Consider the following 22,688-nt stretch of genomic DNA (forward strand, 5'->3'; position numbering starts at 1 on the left):
AATAGCTTTAGAAAGCTAAGGGTTCTGGGCTCTGGGAAAGTCCATGCAGAAACTGGCTGTCCACATGCTATAAATGCCTCTGATGAGGGCATTCAATAGAGAGGAGGTTGAATTAGATGAATTCAAGACCTCTTCCAATCTCAGAGTCAACTGCTTCACAAAAGACGTGAAAAGAAGGAAAATGCACTTCTAAGATGCGTGGCATAAACGTTGTGGGCAGGACATGAGAGGCACACCGGTGGTTCAGAATGCTTGATCCCAATACATTCTGCATCCATGAAATACCATGATGAGCTCTCCTATCTAATTTAAAACACAAGATTTAATTAAATCAGACCTTCACATTCCATTTGGCTTCACTGAAAGAGAGATTTGTTAGTTGTTTATAAAGAACTTGTTTAAAATTGAGTATCAGATAGGGTACAAGATACAAGATGTACATTGAGAAGCAGCCTCATGACTTTATTCCTCATATTTCACACTGGCTGAAGCCCTGAAATGAAATACCGCTCACTTGTTTTGTCTTGGGCTTTGAGGATGAATTTTTAGAGGAAGATGTCATAATTTTTCCTCTGGCTACAGAATTATCCTAAGGTGTTGCCACAGTCAGGTGGAATAGGTTGGTATTGGTCAACTCTCAGTTACTTCCAAGGCCTCAAACCGAGTTCTTTTCTTAGCCTCTGGGGAACTGGTATCTGCAGGGAAATCAGGAGGCTTGGCCCCCTAACTGCCTTCAGAGCACATTGTGGGAGGTGTAGACCAAAGGTGAGTTTACACATCAGTGACTAAGGTTTCCTGCCACTAAGCATAAGAAGTCACTCATGAGCAGCGTCCCTAAACCACAGCTACAGGATGTGGGCACAAGCCCTTGTATAATTGTTGGCCAAGTGCCAATGAGCATTCATCCCTGTGCAAATACTTGGGCTTTTTTGTTGTTGTTGTTGTTAACCTTTGAAAACCACAGGCATTAGTCTCTCTCTTTCTTCCCCTTTGGCACAAGTCTTTTTTTTTTTTTTTTTTATCCAACTTTGTCTCTTGTGTGTAAAGAATTTCCTAGGAGGTTTTAAGGCTAAATTTAATATCTTTGCCCTCCCCTCAACTGCCCCAGAATATGCCAGGCAGGGGTAAAGCTGCCTTACAAAATACCTGCTGGCTGTGCTGGCTTCCGCAGCTTTGTTTGGGCATTTTGATCAGATAGGAAATCACAGAGTTCCACGAGTGACCTTAGCCTTTAAGAAAGTCAGGGTAACTTCTGGAAATTCCCCCTAAACAACTATGATCCATTGTTTCCTCACCTCAGAACTAAACCAGCAACCACAGCACATTGACTCAGGTAACTTGCTTTTCCCCTTGAAAACGAAGATATTATGTTGGAAAGAGCAGTAGGCCAGGAAAAAGAATTGGAAGAGTTAGCCTGATCCCAGTATTGCCAGAAACTCTTATTTCTGAGACATTTCTTCCTAGTTTTTAGTTCTTTGCTTCATGTTCTATGAAATAAAAGTTTTAGATAAGATGGTTTTGGTGTTTTTGTGGCTCCAGGGCTCTGTTAATTGGCTTTCTTAGTAATGTTCCAGCAAAAGGACAATAAAAGTGGGTGCCAAGGCAAGATCTGAAAGTAGCCAACTCATAAGTTAGCTTCTCTTTTCTGCTTTAGAAGACAGCCAAAGGTCAGAACTCTAAAGAGGCCCAATTGACCCTGGCAGGTCAGGAAGGGTGATTTTTGACATGTCTCCTCATATAAATACTAGAGAATCCATCAGCCTTGCCTCTGTTCCCAAATGTCTTACATCCCACCATGGAAACCCAAGCCAAACTTACTCCAGATCATAACATATATTTTAAATGGAGATGGCAGACAGCTGTCACAGGTTCTATGTGAACAAAAGGAGAACTATCTATCAGAGCTGTCCAAGATGTATCAGAAGACTGTGAGGAATATGTCTATGGAGAAGTTCAAATGCTTTCTTTCACAAAGGAGCCTTAATGGAGATTTTCTATTGGGAATTCCTGAATAATATAAGGATCAGATGAAGAAGATCACCAACCATGACATTGTGTGGTGATTTTCTTTGTCCTTAGTGCTTTCTATGTCTAATCCTGTTTCTTATCAAATTTTTGATGCCCCTTTAGGAAATTCTAGTGGTACAGTTCAGATGATACCCTGAGGGAAAAACCTATGAATGTATGTAAGTTCCCCTTTGAAGCTTAAAACAGAGACCAAATGAGAATACCAAGTGTGAAGAAGACAATTCACAGTCAGCGGACCATGGTGACCAAGATTTAATTACTAGAGAAAACTAAATTTCATTTCCTTGGATAATTCCTACAAAATCCACATCAGTCTGCAGGCAAGTATTTTACCTTGTAGTTAACAAAATAATTTAGGCCGGTGCTGCAGCTCAATAGGCTAATCCTCTGCCTGTGGGGCTGACACCCCGGGTTCTAGTCCTGGTTGGGGCGCTGGATTCTGTCCCGGTTGCTCCTCTTCCAGTCCAGCTCTAGGCTGTGGCCTGGGAGTGCAGTGGAGGATGGCCCAGGTCCTTGGACCCTACACCCCATGGGAGACCAGGATAAGCACCTGGCTCCTGGCTTTGGATCAGTGCAGCACCGGCCGTAGAGGCCACTTGGGGGGGTGAACCAACGGAAAAAGGAAGACCTTTCTCTCTGTTTCTCTCTCCCACTGTCTAACTCTGCCTGTCAAAAAAAAAATTAACTTTGCTTCATTAAGTCCTCACAGGACCTTTATGAACTAGGCAGAAGTGGTTATCACTCCCAATTTGGAGATAAGGAAATTAAAATTTAAGACAGCTAAAGTAAATATTCAGGGTCTTATTTAGAAAAAAAAAAAAAAAAGATGTAATTATCTAATCATTAGCCACAATTGTTTGGAGAACCAGAAGGGCACTGGTCTTAAAGGAATATACCAATCATCTGGTCCCTCTTTTAACATGCCAAGTGATGGTGGGCTCATTATTTCAAGAGGCAAACCATTCCATCATTGGATATGTGTAACTGTAATAAGTTCTTCTTATCTTGAGCTACTACTCAAATTCCTGAATTTCTTCACCCTGTGGTCATAACCTTGCTTTCTAGATCCCATTTAACAGTTCATGGAATGTCCAATATGACAGTCTTAGTGAAATGTAAAGATGGTTCTCACATCATCTTTGAGTTCATATGAAACAGTTTGGGTTCCATTAAATGCTTACCCTGTTGCTACAGACTGGATCTCAAGACTAAGACATCTCTCCCTCCTCCTATCCCTTCTAAGCTGTTTCCATTGATGATGGTCCATTGGGTACTTTAGAAGGTCATTTGGGAGCAGTCTGGCTTAGAGTACAAGGGGGACAAATGTGCAGAGAGAAGTCAATTGTCATGCTGATCTTAAATGGTAACTCCAAAGAATGTGCAGGACATTTCTGAGATTTCTGTCAACAAATGCCCTATCTTGAGGCGTGTGGGGGTTTTTTGGAGAGCAATATTATAATAATTTGCCAATAATGCCTGCTTCAGAACCACTGCCAAAACAATCCAACGACTTTTCATTCCACTACTGTTGACAGGACAGCTAAGGATTTCAACATTTCCTTTTACAGTTTGAATAAAAGTTCCCTGCCTTGGGGACTATAACAATATTTGCCATCATAAGGGTAAAAATCTGGAAGCTGTGAAGGGGAAAGATGGAAAGGAAAGAAGTATTAATGAAAGTAAATAAAGACAAAGTCAAAATGAAAGTTTTCAAGACTTAAAGTTTTGAATATCTGCATCAAATTAATGTTTATGAATGCATCAAAGAATAAACCCTGAAAACTAAGAAAAATAATCTATTTGAAGGAAATATTTTAAAGTAAACTTCAACTAAAAAACTAACTGGAATTGTAACATTAAATACCAAGGAGGGTGTCAAAGAGATATTGAATTTCAGAAAAGGCGAAAAGCTTACTGTAATAATGTTTATGGTATTCAAATTTGAAGCTTATTCCTCAATAAATTTAAATAACATAAAATTTTCACCTGAAAAAGAAAAGAAACTTGAAGAGACAAGAACAGAGGAGATAATGTCCTGAGGTTTTTCAAAATTAGATCTAACTCAGGAAGAGGGGGGTAAAAAGAATTAAAAGGAAAAAGAGAAACAGAAATAAAATGAGTTAAGACAGCATTTTTAAAATATGGTCATCAAAACTCTGTGAAATCCTTGGACACTCTAAGTGTTGCACTTCTGAGATCTTTTAAAAGAAGGAGGTTTTCCCATCTCCACTGCAAATATAGCGGTCCTACTTTTATCTGTTTTATATATTGGGCTTCTGCAAAAGTTTTCATTAGAAGAAAGTGGTCTGCTAATGAAAGAAATACTTGAGGGAAAAACTACACAAGGACATGACCCATTGAAAGTTCCTCCTTAGGGGTTGATACAATCAAATTGTGCTTTAGGAGATGGCAGTCAAGTGCAGGATGGATTGGAACAGGGATCCCAAGTAAAAATCTGTAGCAATAATCAGGTGAGTAGAATTAAAAACTTGATCAAATGACATAGTACTGAGAATGGAAAGGAGACATAATAAATGAACAATTTTAAAAGAACAATGATCTCTGAGTTGGATATCTGGGCATTGGGGTACATGTTAAGCCATATGGGATGTATTTGACATGGAATGTATTTGACAAAGAATTCAGAGAACTATGAATTGATGAGTATCAGGGATGGATTACTAGCACCACAAAAATGTTACAGGGAAATACAGGATTTTGAAATGTGAATATGAGGGGCCATTGAAAGAGTGATACGTAGATTACTGACAGATGAAAATGCAAAACTGAATTTTGGATAAATAGCAGAGATGAGCATGAGTATATAGAAGTCATCCCCTTATAACTAGTGGCTAAAATAATAAAGATGGTGGCACCTCAGTGAAACATTAAATAAGAGTACAGAAGACTAAGACCTGGAAAATGCCTACAATTAGGGAGCAGGATAAACTATAACTCAGACAGTCTACCTTAAGTTTGTAATAAAGTCCTCATGTGATAACATTTTTTTGATGGGCTCAGAAGTATTTATCTTCAGATTTTAAGGAAATTTGATTGTTTTATTTATGATCAGAAGGATGTATCTATCAATCAAGGTTTTAGATTTCCTGAAATATCAAATATTCAAAATCATGTAGCACTCTTTAAAAATAATCAGTCAGTCCAAAAATACAGTGGGCTGGAACATAATCTTCACTTATGATGGATAAAAGAGTCAAAAACCAATACTTCCACGGGCAAGGGAATACCCCAGTTTGTTGCGGTTTCCAATGAATGACATTAGGCCTGTGTAGGTCTCGATCACAATGGGTTCAGTTAACACCACCAGGCCCTTTCCTCTGCTGGATCCAGTGGCGTTCTTGTGGGCATTCTGGATAGCTGGAACAAGCTTAGACGTGAACCCAGACAACTGAAGAAGAAAGGGAGAAGGCACTGAGTTAGTGAATGCAGAGTAGGTCTAGGGACTCCCCTCCCCTCTGTTATTTATCTTTCTCCTAGAGCTGTAGTTTTCCTTACTTCTTTTTGTTTGTATGTTTGTTTCTTTAAGATTTATTTATTAATTTGGCAGGAGTTTCTTCCGGGTCTTGCATGAGGGTGACAGGGGCACAAGCACTTGGGCCATGTTCCATGGGTGGCAAGGACCCAAGCCCTTGGGCCATCTTCTGCTTCTTTCCCAGTCCCATTAGCAGGGAGCTGGATTGGAAGTGGAGAAGCTGGGACTTGAACTGGTCGCCATATGGGATGCAGGTGAAGCAGGTGGTAGCTTAACCTGTTATGCCACAATGATGCCCCCCTATTTTTTAAATTAATTTATTTATTTGAAGTCAGAGTTAGAGAGATCTTCTACCCATTTGTTCACTCCCCAGAGCCTGTAACACTCAGGGCTGGGCTAGGTTGAAACCAGGAGCTAGAAGCTTCATCAGGGTCTCCCACATGAGTGGCAGGGTCCAAGCACTTTAGGCATCTTCTGCTACTTTTCCCAGGTCATTTGCAAGGAGCTGGATCAGAAGTTGAGCAGACAGGACTCAAACAGGCACCCATATGGGATGCCAGCATCATAAACAGTGGCTCTACCTGCTACACCACTTCTTATTTCTTATACATAAATTTATTTTCAGAATAGCTAACATTGCTTCTGCTGGTCTTTTAATAAATTAATCAGTTAAAAAGCTATGTACATAATAAAATTGCCTTCCTTGTCTTCTTTACTTTTCATTATTCATTATTTGTACAACATTAAGAAGTCAATTTAATAAATATTTGCTGATAATCTATTATTAATCAGACACTTCTTGGGTGCTGCTGAAGATTTCAAGTAAGATATAGTCTGCCCTCGAAGAAGATTCACTATAACAGAAAATCTAGAAATGAACTTGTGATGGTTAAACAAAGTCCACTAATATAAGCTGTAAAGAAAGTATTAAAAGGTAAAAGAAGTCAAAAGAGGGAGACATGCACATGGTTAAAGGATCAGAATTAATTCAAAAGCAGATAATTGATATGATCCTTACAAGAATAATAGGATTTCAACAGATAAAAATGAAGTTCAACAGGTTAGAACAGCCAAATGGATACCTGCTGTATTTGCCAGTTCAGCATCCTTTCCACGAAGAATATCTAGATTTCTCTTCAGAGACTTACCATCTTCCTCTTAGTTCAGAAAGTCGCATATCACCTAGCAGCAGGTATATTAATTTATTTCTTTTTTTCAAAAAGATTTATTTATTTATTTGAAACACAGAGTTACAGAGAGGCAGAGAGAGAGAGAGAGAGAGAGAGAGAGAGAGGGGTTCACTCCCCAAATGGTTGTAATGGCCATAACAGAGCTGAGCTGAAGCCAGGAGCCAGGAGCCAGGAGCTTCTTCTGGATCTCTCAAATGAGTGCAGAGGCCAAAGGACTTGAGACATCTTCCACTGCTTTCCCAGGCTACAGTAGAGAGTTGTATTGGGAGTGGAGCTGCCAAGACTTGAATTGGTGCCCATATGTGTTGGTGGCACTGCAGCCGGTGGCTTTACCTGCGTGAGCCCCATTAATTTGTGATAAATGCATCACTAGCTAATGCCATTTTTTGAACATAATAGGATATTCTCAACACAAACTAAGACAGCTGTAACGTAATCAAGTAAGACAAATTTATGAGTCCACTGTTGCATATGTGATCCATTGCTGACTGAAACATTGTTAGGCAACACATCAACAGTTTAAACGAAGTTGATGTTCTCAAGCCTAACTAGAGAAATCCACTGGTCTGGTCACAGAGATTGATTTAGGTATGGGCATATGACAAATTTGGTTGTCAAACTGATAGAATATAAAACTGGAGGTTTATGTAGTTATTTTTTTTTTCATATAGAGTAAACCTGACTAAGCAGGAAACCAACAAAGATGAAAGAACAAAGACATATAGAGAGATGAATTCTCGCAAAACTCAATTAAATTACTAAATGAGCTCACTCCTGTACTTTTAAGTTCAATGTGTCCCCCAAAATTATTTTTCAACGGGCCATGTTGCACTACAGTTCCTTATTTTCCTTAAAAAGAGGAGAGTAATTCAGGGAGAATTCCAGAGATGTAAACAAGGGTCTAAATGAGGAAAGTCCATCTCTTTGGATTTTCAGTAAGCCCTTTTACATCCATTATCTCATTCCAATAAAATCTATCAGGTGAATCAAAAAAAAAAAAAAAAAGTGTCATCATTTCCTTGCTAGAAATGTAGAAGGTAAATGAGTTATCTGCAGTCACTCTACTTCTACATCATGGTGAGTAGAATACTAGGAATATTGGTCTTAGCCTATTCACAAAGAGACCCAATCTATTTCCTAGGCAATGGCTCTCTGTTCTAAATTAAAACAGAGTTCATTCCAAGTCCAACCCAAATTATTAAGTATTCTCTATAAAGAGATCATTGTTCTTCCTTTTTTCTTCACAAAGAGGCCAATTTTTGCTTTATGTGATTAACACAAGAGTATCCACTTGTGGTAATTCAATGAATTCCAGTAAGAGAAGCCTACAGTCTTTCCCCCTAATGTATATTTTTCACATTGGTTTTATTATGATTTTTTTTAGTAAATTGACATCTGGTTCCTTGATAATGCACCTGAGAAAATCTTTGTCCTGGACCAACCCTGGCCATTGTGGCCATCTGGGGAGGGAACTAGTGAATGGAAGATTCCTTCCTTCCTTCCTTCCTTCCTCTCACTCTCACTCTCACTCTCACTCTCTCGCTCTCTGTAAGTCTGTTTTTCAAATAAATACATATTTTTTATAAAAAGAAAAAACCCTAAAACTTGGAAGAATTTATTTATCATTACTAGCTGGAATAACTCAAATGAAAAGAAAATGTCAAGCAAATGAAATTTCTGAAGCATACTAGCTGTGTGACATTGTACATTCAATTCCTCTTTTTGAGTCTCAGCTTGCTGTTTTGAAAAGCATTGAAATCACGGCTTTTAAAATAACATCAGAGGTAAAATAAATTAATTTTTTGATGATAAAATAAGATAGAATGTACTAGAGTACCTCAACATCTGTGAGTTCTCAAAAAGCAAAATATTTTCCCTCTCTATTTTATTTAAAGTGACATTTATATGGGTAACATTTATATGACATTTAATTGGGTAACATCTATGTAAAAGAGAAAAATTGGATCTTTTTCTAGTCATTAGAAAGCATCAGGCAAACCAAAATTGAGAGACATTCTAAAAAATAACTGACCACAGTCATCAGAAGCAGAAGGTCATGAAAGCAAAGGAATGTCCAAAGGAATAACTACAGATCCAAAACTCAAAAATTATATTCATAAAGTGTAGTTAGTAGCCTAAACAAGATAGGTTATGAGGGTACTTCAAAAGATTCATGTGCAATGCATATTATGAAAACCCATGCATGGACTTCAAATTATGTTTGCACCAAAATAAACATATCTTTTAATTCCATATTTCCATGATCTTTCTGAAGTACCCTTGCATAGGACAGGGGATAGAAATCAACAAATTGAAAAAAATGTTATTGAGCAAAGTATAGGGGATTTAATAGGTAAACTGAGAGTCCAAGTGTTTCAGAAATCTGTCAGTGTCAAATGATAAGGCAGCTGAGCAGTGGCTTGAATGTACATCTCCTCACCTAATCCCCAAAGTCCTCCCTTCTATACAATACTGCTATTATGAGCAGTACAATTAAAATCTAATACTTAGTAAACATAGTATTAAAATCTAATTTATGAAAGGACTGATTTTTTGTTGACAAAGAAATAGAAAAATGTGGAACTAAGTAGTTTTTTATTTTAAAAAGTTCATTTATTTATTCGAAATGCAGAACTACAGAGAAAGAGAGAGAGAGAGAGAGAATCTTGCATCCACCAGTTCATTCCTCAAATGGCCACAACAGCCAGGACTGAGCCAGGATGAAGCCAGGAGACTGGAACGCCAAAAGGACCCTAGTACCTGAGCCATCCTCCACTGCTTTCCCAGACACATTAGCAGAGAGCTGGATCAGATGTGAAAAAGCTGGGATTCAAATGGGCACTTCAATATGGGATACCAGTGTTGCAAGCTGAACACAAGATTTATTCAAAGTTTGGGTGACCACAGGTAATTTTTCATCCAAATCTTGATTCTTCTGAAAATAGAGAAGGTGTCATTGTTAATATCTTTGGAACAATTGGTACCTGAGAGTCTAGGAAGAGGATGTGGGAAGAAAAGGCAAAAGCCAAGCAAGTTACTTCTTCAATCCCATCAACCACATCACTGAGAGCTTCTCTCTCTCTCTCTCTCTCCCTCTCTCCCTCTCTCCCTCTCCCTCTCACTCTCCCTCTCCCTCTCTCTCTCCCTCTCTCTCTCTCCAGTTTATATGTTTTATTTCTGAGTAATATTTAATTTTAAAAGATTTTAAGATGAAAATCACTGGACATAGATTGCCTAGGAACTTCTAGCTCTAATAATCTATGATTCAATCTACAAAGATCTGTAATACTCATATTCCTATCCATCTTTCATAACCAAGCTCAAATCCTATCTCCTGCATAATGCATTCCCATATACTGAAGGCTAATCTTTCCTTTTAGTACAATTCATTTACACCTACACTTAAATATTTCATCCAGTTTTTTTAAAGATTAATTTATTTATATGAAAGGCAGAATTACAGAGGCAGAAGGGGAGAGAGAGATAGAGGTCTTCCATCTGCTGGTTCACTCCCCAGATGGCTGCAACAGCAGGAGCTGCGCTGATCTGAAGCCAGGAGCCAGGAGCTTCTTCTGGGCCTTGCAGGTGGGTGCAGGGACCCAAGGACTTGGGCCATCTTCTACTGCTTTGCCAGGCCATAGCAGAGAGCTGGATTGGAAGTGGAGCAGCTAGGACTTGAACCGGTGCCCATATGGGATGCTGGTACTGTGGGTGGCAGCTTTACCCGCTAAGCCACAGTGCCAGCCCCTCATCCAGTTTTCTAAAAGCTAGAGTCATAAATAGGACTGCCTTTATACCTCTATATGGCTAAGACAAAGTCTCCCCACCTTGGTACTATTGCTATTTGGGGGCAGATAATTCTTTACTATGGAGGAGAATGGCTTTACATGTTAGAGTGTTAAGCAGCATGTCTTGCACCTACCCACCAGATATCCATAGCAATCACACTCCAAGCGTGACAACCAGAAATATCTCCAGGCATTGCCAAAACCTTCCTGGGGCAAAATCACCCCCTCTTATGGACCACTGAACTTCAAGGTAGTGTATATTACATGATGTAACTTGAGTACTGGGATCACACACACCTGATCTTAAGTTGTAGCCGTGGCATTCACTGGCTGTGTGACTTTGTACAAGTTATTCAACTTCTCTAAATTTATGTTTCCTTTTTCCATAATATAATTAAATTGATCACGTAAAACTCACAGTGTCATTGTAAAGATGAAGTCAACTAAAGAGTTTGTATGTAAGTTATATGTGTCTGTGTGTGTGCGTGGCTGTGTGCTCATGTATTGCAGGAATGGAAGTAGAATGAGATGAGACTTGAACTGGGAGTCATACAGCAAAGGCCATGAAGGAAGCTTTTGTCAATAACCAAGAATATTAACTTTGCGGGTTTTTTTTTTCCATAATTGATATCATTATCAGCATCATTGAATCCTGATCTCCTAAAAACTGCAATTCATCTCAACATTTCCATAGCCAACATGATCTGAATTATCAAACTGCCTTTTCACAGATCCACAACTGTTTGTCACATTGGATTATTGTATGTTTTTCATCATGTGCTCCATTTCATGAGAATCCTTTGTGGCCTCAAAATCTAAATGCTGAGAAGAAAAAGTTGACACTTCTTCACACTCAATGAACTTGGCATTTCATTAGAGTCAGATGCACTTCACTTCCAGTCATTTCTGGGGTGCGTGTTTGGGGCGGGAGGTGGGGGACATGCTTATAGAATAAGTAGTGCACTGAAGGAGGGGCAGACAAAAGGCCAAGTCCCCAAGCTGGCTCTTGGAGCATTTTAAGCACCTGAACTCAATCTGTGTGACGGGAACGCTGTGTCATCTGATATGAATGCCACCAGCCACATACTTTTCTCTAAAAGCTTTTATACACCCACCTCTGGCTCCTTCTTTTATTCCAGTTTCCAAAATGGGGGGTTAAGTTTTAACAACTCTGATTACACAGGGGCTGGGTATTGGTTAGCGTAAAATATAGCAGTGGGCATGGGGGTGGGGGGTGGAGTATTCTTGACTTTAGAGCAATTATTTACCAGCTGAGTGCCTGGGCCCCTGGCTCCTTCAGGTGCTGTCTGCCAACAGTTCACTGCCTACAGTCTCAGTTTTCCTTATTACAACCGTCATTTGCTTCCTGTTTACACTGGGCAAAGGGACTAGGTTTCATGCCTGCAGGCTCACATTCCTCTGCTGAGCAGGTTTTCTAAGCCTTCAGGCTACAGGTTTTCAGCTGCCTTGTGTAGAGAGGAAAGCATTCTGAAATCGAGTGCTCACCCAGTACTCAGTATTTGATTCTCCTTGGGAAGTCACACTGCAGGATGAATATATACACTATCCTTGCACATACTCCCTGGAATTAGCTTTGCTAAGATACCATGAGTGTGGGTAAGTTCAGGTGTGTAGAAGCTACATTTTTCCTACACAGGAGAGGTTTCCAAACATCATCCTACCCCACTCTTCAATCCTTCAATGAAAGTGAGCCAAATTGTTAGCAAACAAATTAACTTCATATTCTTGCTCCCTTGGTTTAATGATCTCCTTAAGAGGACAGGTCAAAATGTCAGGAAAGAAGCTGTAATCCATTCATGATTATTCACCAGCTTTGGGCGTGGTCACCAGCTCTTCCCTGCAATATTGCCTACATAATCCAGGAATCCAGCAAAACTAATGATAAAAAAAAAAAAAAGGAAAAATAAGGCTACAAGTTGCAACTGCAAAGTAGATAAAATAACTGAAAAAAGTTGAGCCAGGTTGCAATGCATAGTATCAAACCACATCAATAAATATGAATACACACATTAGTCTTTCTCCTGTTTTCTCTTGCATTTACAGTCACATACATACATTCACATACAAAATACACCCAGACTTATACCCATTTTCCTGCGTATTAGCAAACTATTTGAGTGTGCATCTAGGGCTATTATTGCATGGATTTACTCAATACACTTAATCCCTATGATGAAGTGTTTTCAATTTTAAAGCAAAGATAGGAGTGGGTATTTAGTGCAGCATTTTAGCTGCAGCTTGGGCTGCCCACATCCTTTATCAGAGTGCCTGGTTCAAGTTCCAGCTACTCCATTCTAATCCACTTTCCTGCTAATGGGCACCCTTGTAGGCAGCAGATGATGATTCCCACCTATGAGACAGAGTTTGAATCAAACTGATTCCTGGATATTGGCCTGGCTTAGCTTTGGTTGTTATGGACTTTTGGGAAGTGAATCAGTGAATAGAACAAACAAAGTGAGCCTCTCCTTCACCATTTTTGCTTTAAAAAAATAAAAGAAAAAGAAGAGAAGAAAGAGAAATAGAAATGTTTAGAAAAAATAAAATTCTATTAGAAAAGTAAAATGAAGACAATTATTTTGATCTTCTAGTGTTTAATTGAATTAAATGAAAATATCAATCTATAATCCATAAGTATAAAGCTCAAGAGAAGAAATTTATTTATTGTTACAGTAAAATCAATACCAAAAATTACTATTTTATGATTTTATAATTGTTTTATGACAGTAACCTAAGAGCCAAGCAACGTGGCATAGCAGTTAAAGCCGCTGCCTGTGATGCAAGCATCCCATGCGGGTGCCTGTTAGACACTGGTTTCTCCTCTTCTGTTCCGGCTTCCTGCTAATCCAACTTGGAAAGCAGCAGAAGACCGCCCAAGTTCTTGGGCCCCTGCACACACTTGGGAGACCTGAATGAAGCTCTGGCTCCTGGCTTCAGCTCTGCTCAGCCAGAGCCATTGCAGCCATTTGGGGAGTGAACCGGCAGATAAAAGATCTCTGTCTGTCTCTCCCTCTCTCTCTGTAATGCCTTTCAAATTAATAAAAAAGAAATATTTAAAAAAGAAAGAAAGTAACCCAAGGAATATGTGTGGACAGATAAGCATGACTAGAAAAAGGCCATTTAGCTACTCTATTTGCCAGATGTGTGAGGAATACAGAGTTCATGAGATGCATAAGGGGAGAAATAACACATTTGAACATTGCTGCACAAATTTGAGAGAGATTATGTAGAGCAATGTTGAAGTTTAGAAATAAATAAATTTAAATTTGAATGCAATTATATGTGTTGATGCTCCTTCCTTGGGTACTTTCCTGAGCAAGCAGCCCTATAGTTCAGCTCTGACCCATTGTTACATGGCCTGAAGCTGAAACTTCTAGCTCAGCTGTCTGTCCTGAGCTCAGACCTACTTGTCTAAGTGCTTGACAACCAAGCCAACCCTGTGTTCTATGGATATTTCATACTGCAAAATGTCCTCAACTAAACTAAACCCTAACCTATTCTTTTTCTAGTTTTAACCATTTCAATTTAATGGAATCACTCTCTTTCTAACCCAGAACTCTATCAACATTGACTTCTTATCCAACACCTTCTAGAGCTTATCAGTTACTTGATTCTGTTAATTCTATATCTTGAGTAACTCAAAATTTCCTTACCTTTGTTCCTTTCTACTCTCCCTAACTTAGGTTAGGCTCTTATTTATCTGTTTTGTGAGCTCTTATAATTACAGTGAGGAATATCTAAGATAGAACTTTAGTTATTATACTTTATACTTTATCTATAAATATTCCATATACCTTCATGAAGATGTATTTTCACTTGATCCAAACCTTTGTTTTAGACAGTATTCTTTTTCCTACCATTTGATTTAAATGTGTCTCTTTTTTAAAATAATTGTATCCACAAAGGCAAAACTATTGTATTGTTTATGTTTGTACCCTCAACAATAATTCTTTTTTTAAAAAAAGATTTACTTATTTTATTTGAGAGAGAGAGAGAGAGAGAGGTCTTCCATCTGCTGGTTCACTCCCCTATAGGCCGCAATGGCCAGAGCTGTGCTGATCCTAAGCCAGGATCCAGGAGCTTCTTCTGGGTCTCCCACGTGGGTGCAGGGGCCTAAGGACTTGGGCCATCTTCTACTGCTTTCTCAGGCTATAGCAGAGAGCTGGATTGAAAATGGAGCAGCTGGGACTCAAACCGATGCCCATATGGGATGCTGGCACTGCAGGTGGTGGCTCTACCCTCTACACCCCAGTGTTGGCCCCAACAATAATTCTAACAGGTGTACTTGGTGAGTGTCAGAAAAGCTTTGTTGACTAGCACTTGTTGTTCCAGGTGCTATAGAAGAAAGACTCTGGGTAAAAATAAGTTTGAATATTTTTTATTAAAGTTACTTATGCATTTTTATTTATTTGAAAGGCAGAGTGACAGGGAGAGAGAGAGAGTAAGAGAGCCAGTGAGAGTTTTCCATCTGCTGGCTCACTCTCAAATAGCAGCAGCAGTCAGGGCTGGACCAGATCAAGGTCTGGAGCCTAGAGCTCCATCTATGTTTCCCACATGGGTGGCAGAGACACAAGTACTTCATCCATCATGAGCTGCCTATTATGTGGAAGCTGAATTTGAAGCAAAGCTGGATTCTATCCCAGACACTCAGATATGAGATGTGGCATCCCCAGTGGCAGCTTAACCCACTCATCACAGTGCCTGTCCCTGAACACTTTAATACATTCCATTAGATTGCAAATAATTTGAAAAGGTTGTCTGTGTGTAACTGAACTCTACATCATTCTTTCATCTCTACAACAATAGGTTTGTTAAATTTAATTAAATTGTTTCAGGTATTTGGTTTAATTACATATTTCTCCCCATATTCTTCTACTTTTCCCTATTTCATTCATTACAGAGATAAAAAAAAAAGTTTATAACACTGCTTTAAAATCTTATGTTATATAAAAACACTCACATAAAAGGGAATCTAGATCTCCCAAATTATCGTTTTATGTATTTATTCTTTTACATTAATATAACTGGGTCTTAATCAAAGCCAATCTTGGAAAATGTCCTAAACACAGATAATATTGTGACATATAAACTAACAACAAAAAGGAAACTAATACTCTAAGAACTGGATCAAAGTACTTATCGTCTCACATCCCAGATGGAGATCATTTATTTTCCTAGAGAGCTGGGACTTGGGGTGGCCTTTGAATAATAAATGATTTGGCAAGTGAAAGTGCCAGACTGCTGCCAGGAAGGAAAAAGAAAATCTGGAATAATAATTGAAGGAGAAATATTTTAAAGGAAATATACTTAACAGACCCACAACATTCATTTGTCTGAAAACTAACCAACTAGCCACCCATCCGATTCACATGCATGTGTGCACACACACCCCTGCTCTTCCTACTTCTATCCGTTAACAGCTAAAAAAAAGTGCTAAGATTCCCTTTTAGCCATTGATTTATGAAGGTAAAGATAAAATTAGTCTACTAATTATATTCATTGATATTTGGAAAATAATCATTCCATAATTTCTTTGATACTTTATTTTCTATCTTATTATTGAAATTATTGTAATTAAATGTAGCATTATCAATCAAAGCACTATCAGATATTACGAGATTGTGGTATTTCTCTGCAGTTCATAAAGCTTGTTCTTTTTTTTTTTTAACTTTTATTTAATGAATATCAATTTCCAAAGTACGGTTATGGTTTACAATGGCTTCCCCCCCATAACCTCCCTCCCACCCACAACCCTCCCCTTTCCCACTCCCTCTCCCCTTCCATTCACATCAAGATTCATTTTCGATTCTCTTTATATACAGAAGATCAGTTTAGCATACATTAAGTAAAGATTTCAACAGTTTGCTCCCACACAGAAACATAAAGTGAAAAATAATAGATGATTTTTTAAATGATGATGAAATCAGATCAGACCTATTGTCATGTTTAATCCCAGTGAGCATCAAGTTGGGAGTTGATAATTCCTTCTTTTTTTTTTTTTTTTTTTTTTTTTTTTTACAGAAGATCAGTTTAGTATACATTAAGTAAAGATTTCAACAGTTTGCACCCACATAGAAACACAAAGTGAAATATACTGTTTGAGTACTCATTATAGCATTAAGTCTCAATGTACAGCACATTAAGGACAGAGATCCTACATGAGGAGTAAGTGCACAGTGACTCCTGTTGTTGACTTTACAAATTGACACTCCTGTTTATGGCATCAGTAATCTCCCTATGCACCAGTCATGAGTTTCCAAGGCTATGGAAGCCCCTTGAGTTCTCTGACTCTTATCTTGTTTAGACAAGATCATAGTCAAAGTGGAGGTTCTCTGCTCTCTTCAGAGAAAGGTACCTCCTTCTTTGAAGACCTGTTCTTTCCACTGGGATCTCACTCACAGAGATCTTTCATTTAGGATTTTTTTTTTTTTTTTTTTTTTGCCAGAGTGTCTTGGCTTTCCATGCCTGAAATACTCTCATGGAAAGCTTGTTCTTAACTCTCTCACCCTGAACTTCTTCCAGCAAAGGACACTCGGGGAATAAGTACCTAATGCACCAGGTATGATGAATAAGAGAAAACTTGGCCCAGGAATAAATGGATGTAATAACCAAGGCAGTTGGTATTTATTTTGACTTATAATAAAATACAATTACTATTAATTCAATAATATTTATTATTTTAACGGTTAGAACCAGTTTTCCTTTATAGAAGGGAAATATCTTTGGGACAAGATGTTATTAAGCTCTTTCACTTGGATTAGCAGATGTTTTAATGAAAAACAAACTGCTCTATATTGTTAATAATAATGATAGAAGAACAAAAGTTTGTGAGGGACAACGGCAGGAGAAAAAGGAGAGAGAGGATTATAAAACAATGTGTCAGAGTACTGTTATTAGTTAGAAGTTTTAAAAACAGGGAAATCTGATTTTGCATTTGAAGTTAAGGGGATTTGGAAAATGCAAACTCACACATTCTCTCCCTGATGTTCTCAGTGAATGTATTCTCACATAAATGCCTTTGTGCAAGTGTTATGGTGTCCTTACTGGTTGTCATTTTAGTTTGTTTTCTTGGCTTTGGATTGTGAAGCGTTAGGCAAGCGGCTGATGTAGACACTTCTGCGGAGGCATTGTGCAATAGCAGTATCACATGAAGAGTAGCAACATGACCCACACACTGAGCTAATTTAGTGTCGGCAGTAGCTTGGAGCTGGAGGTAACCCATGGTACCGTGAGCCTCTGCAGACATTAGCGTACTTTTTGAGAGGACCCTGGACTTATTCCGGGAGGAGAATGGTATTCGAGGCATACTTACTTCTATATTAACAGAAGTGAAGATCCTATCTAGCCTCTAATCACATATAGGTTGCCTTGAATTATTTTTAAAGATTTATTTATTTGTTTGTTTATTTGAAAGGCAGAGTTATAGAGAGGCAGAGAGAGAGAAGTCTTCTGTTCACTGGTTCACTCCCCAAATGGCCACAACGGCTAGAACTGAGCTGATTGGAAACCAGGAGCCAGGAGCTTCTTCCAGGTCTCCCACTCAGGTGCAGGGGCCCAAGCACTTGGGTTATCATCTACTGCTTTCCCAGACCATAGCAGAGAGCTGGATCAGAAGTGCAGCAGCTCGGACTTGAACCGGTGCCCATGTGGGACGTTGGCACCACAGGCAGAGCCTAGCCCCCTATGCCACAGTACTGGCCCTGAACTCTTTTTAAAATAGGAGGATTTATCAATTTAAAATACATATTTTCATTAATATACATACCCTGGCATGAATAGGTATATTAAAATAATACATGATAGCCTATCAAAGAAAGAATTACAAAATTTTATATTTATAGTAAGTAAAGAGCTATAATATTCTGAAGTAAACAATAGAATATAAAGGCAGATACCAAAGGATCCAGAAGGTAAGGGTTTCTAGGCTTATCAGTGCAATCTCACGTGCCTCTGTTGTTTTGTTGTACCTGCAAAGATTGACCTTTTTTTTTTTTTTTTTTTTTTTTGACAGGCAGAGTGGACAGTGAGAGAGAGAGACAGAGAGAAAGGTCTTCTTTTTCCATTGGTTCACTCCACAATGGCCGCTGTGGCTGGCGCACCGCGCTGATCCAAAGCCAGGAGCCAGGTGCTTCTCCTGGTCTCCCACACGGGTGCAGGGCCCAAGGACTTGGGCCATCCTCCACTGCACTCCCTGGCCACAGCAGAGAGCTGGCCTGGAAGAGGGGCAACCGGGACAGAATCCAGCATCCTGACTGGGACTAGAAACCAGGGTGCTGGCGCCACAGGCAGAGGATTAGCCTAGTGAGCTGCGGGGCCGGCCCAAAGTTTGATTCTTTACTGAACCTTCACTTCCAACTGTTTCACTTCCTGACTACTTAGGGTGTCCCAGCACGACTTAAGATTTCTGGGGAAGATGAAAGAATGAACAGTAGAAGTTACTGTCCTGGCCACTAATGAGTTTAAAATATGCTTGAAGAGATGAGACTTTAGGATATAGAAATAATCCTAATTGCTTTACCCTTTGTGGACAGTACTTATGAGCATGCTATCAAACGTACTAGACCCAACAAAGCTGTGAGGAAGAGCAGTGTTTACCATCTCCATTTTAGGGATGTGGATACCAGGATGTAAAGGAGAGAAATTACTTAAACATGACCACAGAGCCACCTCTGACTACACATAGTTTACTCTATTCTACATTTCTTCCTTGAATAAAATTATTAGGATGTACTTATAAAAACTACATATACTCTATAGGCAATACATGCAATCAGACAACATGCAATTTTCAAACAATGTTACATTAAAGGAATTTTCAAGGGAGAAGCATCATGCTACTTACATATGAGTAAAAAACAGCTCCGTTGTTTACTAAAAATGTCCACATACTTCAGGATTTTGTCTATAGAAACCCCAGGTTGTATCTTGTCTTTTTTGTTTTATTTTAACTGCACACATTCTAGAACAACCAATAAAGCTAATCTAAGAGTAGTGCCCCACCTGCTTCCTACCTTACAAATTTCGAGGAATTTCTCACTGGTGTATTTCATAGGGTGCTCAGTGAAGGTAGCATAAGGAACCTGAGTGGACCATGGGTTCCAGCGTGATAGCAGTGACTGGTCCTCTGGACTCCCCCAGTAGATCCTAAGGCCTTCTCCTTGTCTCCTACAAGGAAAGGATTTTCCATTAGTCATTTTCATTAGAATTAAAGCAAAAAGAAAAGGGTAGGAGGAAAGAAATGCAATACTTCAGTTAGCCTTATATTGCAGCTGGAATAAGTAAGTGGTTTATTGCCCATCTAGTTGAATTGTTCAAGGGAATTTAGGAAAAGAGGAAAAAAAAGAATGAATCTGGTTTCAACATGGTGAGTTCAAGATATTACAAAGAAGTCTACGTGGAAATGCTTAGAAATATGCGTGCAGGACAGTGGCCTGAGCTGGAAATATGGACTTCATGTCCACATCCTGATGGGAACAATTAGAAGAGAAAGAAGACAGGAGATGTCAAAGAGGTGGACAGGAACAGTCAAAGTGGGAGGCAGTTTTGAGAAGAAAGGAGATGACATGGCTACAGTGACAATTCCCACAAAATAGTCAACATAGCCAAGAGCTGATGAGAAGATACATGAGACTTCCTAAATGGCAGGTCATATGTGATCTCCAAGAGGAATGGTGATCGCTTCAGAACCTCCTGTAACCTCAGCTTCTGTATCTCAGTGTCCTCTATTCCCTGCCCACATTCCATCCAGTGAAATTGTAGCAACAAACATGTCAAATTTCCTAAGCAAACTGTGTCTTCTCTTTGCCAGTAAATTCACAATCATTGCCTACAACATATGGGAGGACCCAGATCCCAAGAGCCTAGCAAAATGAAGTCAGCTTAAGAGCGTAGGAAGTATATTATGGCAGACGAATGTGGCTGTGCTGAAAAACAAAACTGCCATCTCTGTGTCTTCTTACAGATGTGTCTGGAAGAATGTATGGTTTGTGCTTTTAGACATCTCTGAATGCAAGTAGATGCCTGGAGGTTAAACCAAGCTCAGGTGACTTGCATTCATTCAGCTTTAAAACTGCATTGCCTGTAATTCTAAACAGCCCTATGGAACATCACAGGGGTTTGATTTTTTTTTTCTAGAAATTAAATCCTGGATTTCTAGAATGAAAAACCAGAGCTTAATTGTGGTGCCTTTGCAAAGCTGTCACTTCCTGTATTAAGGAAGGATTCCTTTGGGAATGCTATTGTGGTTTCTGAATGTTTATCCATGGAGAGATGTGTATAAACACAACCTCACACATGTGCATATAATACCCACTCCCGCGTCGGCTGATCCCTGAACTGCGTCTATCAAAAGGAATGTAAGAAAAGAGCCTGGCACACTCTGCTGCTCAGTCCTCAGATTTTTCATGATTATATTTGACACCCAACTTTTTTGTACTTAATCCTTTGCCCAAGAAGAATAAAATAAAAAGAATAGGAAAGAAAATAAGAAAGAGGAAGAGGAAAAGAAAAATATTGTATACATGGCTAAAGTTCCCTTCCCAGCCCCTCACCTTCCAGGCTGCCATACTGACATCTGTCATCCTCTATTCTGGATTTTCGTGCAGTCTTTTACTTTTTTGTCCTGACACCCTAAATTCAATGAATATTTCATGTGTGCTGGTTAATAGATCCTTCCTGTTTGAGTCCATTAAAACAATTTGCACAATGAAATTATTTACTGCTTCATATCTCAATTTATGTGCTGGGTGTAATTTTCTATTTTATCCAAAGGGGATGAAAATCTGCCAAGATAGCTTCTCTGTTAAGTACACTTCACATTTTTTTACCAAAGGGAAGCCCCAAGTGAAATTTAAGCCTGAAATTTAAGAACCCTGATTTCTAGAGAAGCAATCAATTTGACCATAACAAAGACCTTTCTCAGAGATATCATAAACTTGTAAATTTATAAGTTCAGTCAACCTTCTTTCCTGAGCTCCTGGGGTAAAAGGCAGGAAGATTAATCTAAAACTAAGTAATGTCTACAAGAAGAAAACAAAGGTGGGCCTCTCATGCCCTCCTGCAAAGCCTTCAGTGTAAGAGGGCTGTTAATCGTCATCTCTTTTATCAAATGTCATTGCGACAATTGGGAAGACAATTGATGCTTTTCTGATCTTCTGAGAGGGAGAGGGAGAGGGAGAGGCAAAGAGAGAGAGGGAGAGGGAGAGGCAAAGAGGGAGAGGGAGAGGCAAAGAGGGAGAGGGAGAGGGAGAGGGAGAGGGAGAGGGAGAGGGAGAGGGAGAGGGAGAGGGAGAGGGAGAGGGAGAGGGAGAATCTTCCATCTGCTGTTCACTCCTCAAATGGCTGCAGCAGCCAAGGCTGGGGCAGACCGAAGGCAGAAGCCAGAAGTTTCATCCAGGTCTTCCATGTGGGTACAGGGACCAAAGTACTCAGACCATCTTCTGCTTTCCCAGGTGCATTAGCAGGGAACCAAATCAGATGCAGAGTAGCTGGGACTTGAACCATTGCCCATATGAGATGCAGGTGCTGCAGACGGTGGCTTAACCCACTGTGCCACAGTTCTAGCACTGCCTTCTTTCTATAGATGAGCAAATGGAGACTCAGAAGATACCACGGCATTCCATAACGCTCACTACCAGACAGAAATGAGCTGATGAGAGTTGTGGTCTCCTCAAACTTTATCCAGGTATCTTTTCCTCATTCTGGGTTACTGTTACCAAAATGTTTGACATTAAAGTTCTTCTAGCACACATGTAGTCTTATTTCCCATAGAAACAAAGTTAAAAGAATTATCCTAAGAAGTCTGCCATTAATTATGAACAAAATACTTACCCAAGAATCCCTGGTAAACATCAAAAACAGAATCTCTCTCTCTCAAAATGACTGGATTTATATATAGACTCAAATTAGCAATTATGAGATACTATAATATAAAGTAGGATTGACAGCTAAGTGGGAAACTATAAACAAGTTACATGGTCAGGATAAAAGGACTGGATTTTTCTCATGGAGTTACAGTGTTAATCAAATGGGGATACAGTGCTAAGTCAGAAATGCTAACACAAAATTAATAAACAAGGAAAAAATTGGCAACTTTCTTTCTGAAACCATATCTGGGTGTTACCCATGACTGGCACTAGCTCTGTGTCTTTGGGCATTTCACATCAACTTTCT

The 22,688-nt window shown here is 39.2% G+C and overlaps 1 protein-coding gene across 1 annotated transcript in view; it reads right to left on the bottom strand.

Annotated features, from left to right (window-relative positions):
- Positions 1-3,834: 3,834 nt before the first annotated feature.
- TPRG1 (tumor protein p63 regulated 1) overlaps positions 3,835-22,688 on the bottom strand; it is a 156,734-nt gene continuing 137,880 nt past the window's right edge. Inside the window, exons 5-6 of the mRNA XM_070072371.1 lie at positions 19,529-19,682; positions 3,835-5,437 (exon numbers count right to left, since the gene is read on the bottom strand). Of these exons, the coding sequence (XP_069928472.1) occupies positions 5,243-5,437; positions 19,529-19,682 (349 nt within the window). The 3' untranslated portion in view covers positions 3,835-5,242. The remainder of the gene's footprint in view (positions 5,438-19,528; positions 19,683-22,688) is intronic.

This window comes from Oryctolagus cuniculus, chromosome 4 (assembly GCF_964237555.1).
Source record: "Oryctolagus cuniculus chromosome 4, mOryCun1.1, whole genome shotgun sequence".
In the NCBI taxonomy this organism is placed as follows: domain Eukaryota; kingdom Metazoa; phylum Chordata; class Mammalia; order Lagomorpha; family Leporidae; genus Oryctolagus; species Oryctolagus cuniculus.